This window comes from Aptenodytes forsteri, unplaced genomic scaffold, assembly GCF_000699145.1.
Source record: "Aptenodytes forsteri isolate BGI_AS27 unplaced genomic scaffold, ASM69914v1 Scaffold494, whole genome shotgun sequence".
Lineage (NCBI taxonomy): Eukaryota > Metazoa > Chordata > Aves > Sphenisciformes > Spheniscidae > Aptenodytes > Aptenodytes forsteri.
The window spans coordinates 295,721-296,723 of NW_008794455.1; the positions used below are offsets into that span (position 1 = coordinate 295,721).

Sequence of the window (1,003 nt, forward strand, 5' to 3'; positions counted from 1 at the left end):
CGACCACGACACACCGCCCAGCTCACACCACGCTGGCGTGGCAGAGGCCCAGGGTGGCACAAGGACCCAGGGACAGAAAGCAGGTCCCGGGAGCACCCAGAGCTCCTGCTCTGCCCCAGCGTGTCCTGGGAATGTCCCCTCTGCCCCCAGGCTCAGACCCTCGTGGCCTGACCAGAGGCAGCACCGACAGGCACATTTGCTGATGGCCCCAGCACCGCCCCACTCCCACGCATCCCACGACATGTCCCCATGGGCTCAGCTATCCCGGGGTGTGGGCACCCACCTCCCCACGGCTCCCGGGCATGGGGCAGCCCCTCGCCAGCCCCTCTCCCGCCTGTGCCCCGGGCAGGTGAAATGGCTCAGATGAAGTGAGCGATGAAAGGGCCCGTGACTCGAGTGGGATTCAAAAACCTCTTTGCCACAACCAGGCTCTTCCCTTCTGGAAAGCTGCTTACCCAGGTGCTTCCCTTCCTCCCTGCAGCGCAGCCTTCAACTGCTGTGGGGGCATTTTGCAATCTTTTACCCGATTTCCACACTTGCAGCGCAATTTCGGATTTTACAGACGTCCCTCCTGCCGCCAAGTCCCGGCTTTTAATTTCTGGCGTGGATCGGCAGCAAGGAGCCCGGAGCATCCCTGCCACGGGGCAATCCTCACCCTCCCTCGGCCGAGAAAAAACATTCCTCGTAACCCCCGCCCAGCGCGGCAGGCTGCGACCCGGGGGACGCGCATCCCTCCACGCTCCCATCGTGGCGTGCGTGGGAGCTCCCGAATCCCCGCGACACGTACCCGGCAGCAGCTCCGCACAAACCCAACCAACACACCCCCAACAGCTCGCAGGAACCTTGCAACAAACCCCGGCATCATCTGCCGCTGCTACCCCCGGGGGGTGCTTGCCTGGGAGGGACAGGTTTATATTATGTCAAGATTTAAAAAGGCTAAAAACAAACCCAAAAGACAACTGCCAGTCATGCTGATAACTAGCGCTGCCACCCCCCCGAGGCC

General features: G+C 62.5%; 1 protein-coding gene across 1 annotated transcript in view; it reads right to left on the reverse strand.

The window, feature by feature from the left end:
- The window catches only part of LOC103908309 (POU domain, class 5, transcription factor 3), a 3,046-nt gene extending 2,184 nt beyond the window's left edge, over positions 1-862 (reverse strand). Inside the window, exon 1 of the mRNA XM_009290660.1 lies at positions 788-862. Within this exon, the coding sequence (XP_009288935.1) occupies positions 788-862 (75 nt within the window). The remainder of the gene's footprint in view (positions 1-787) is intronic.
- Between the last annotated feature and the right edge of the window lie 141 nt (positions 863-1,003).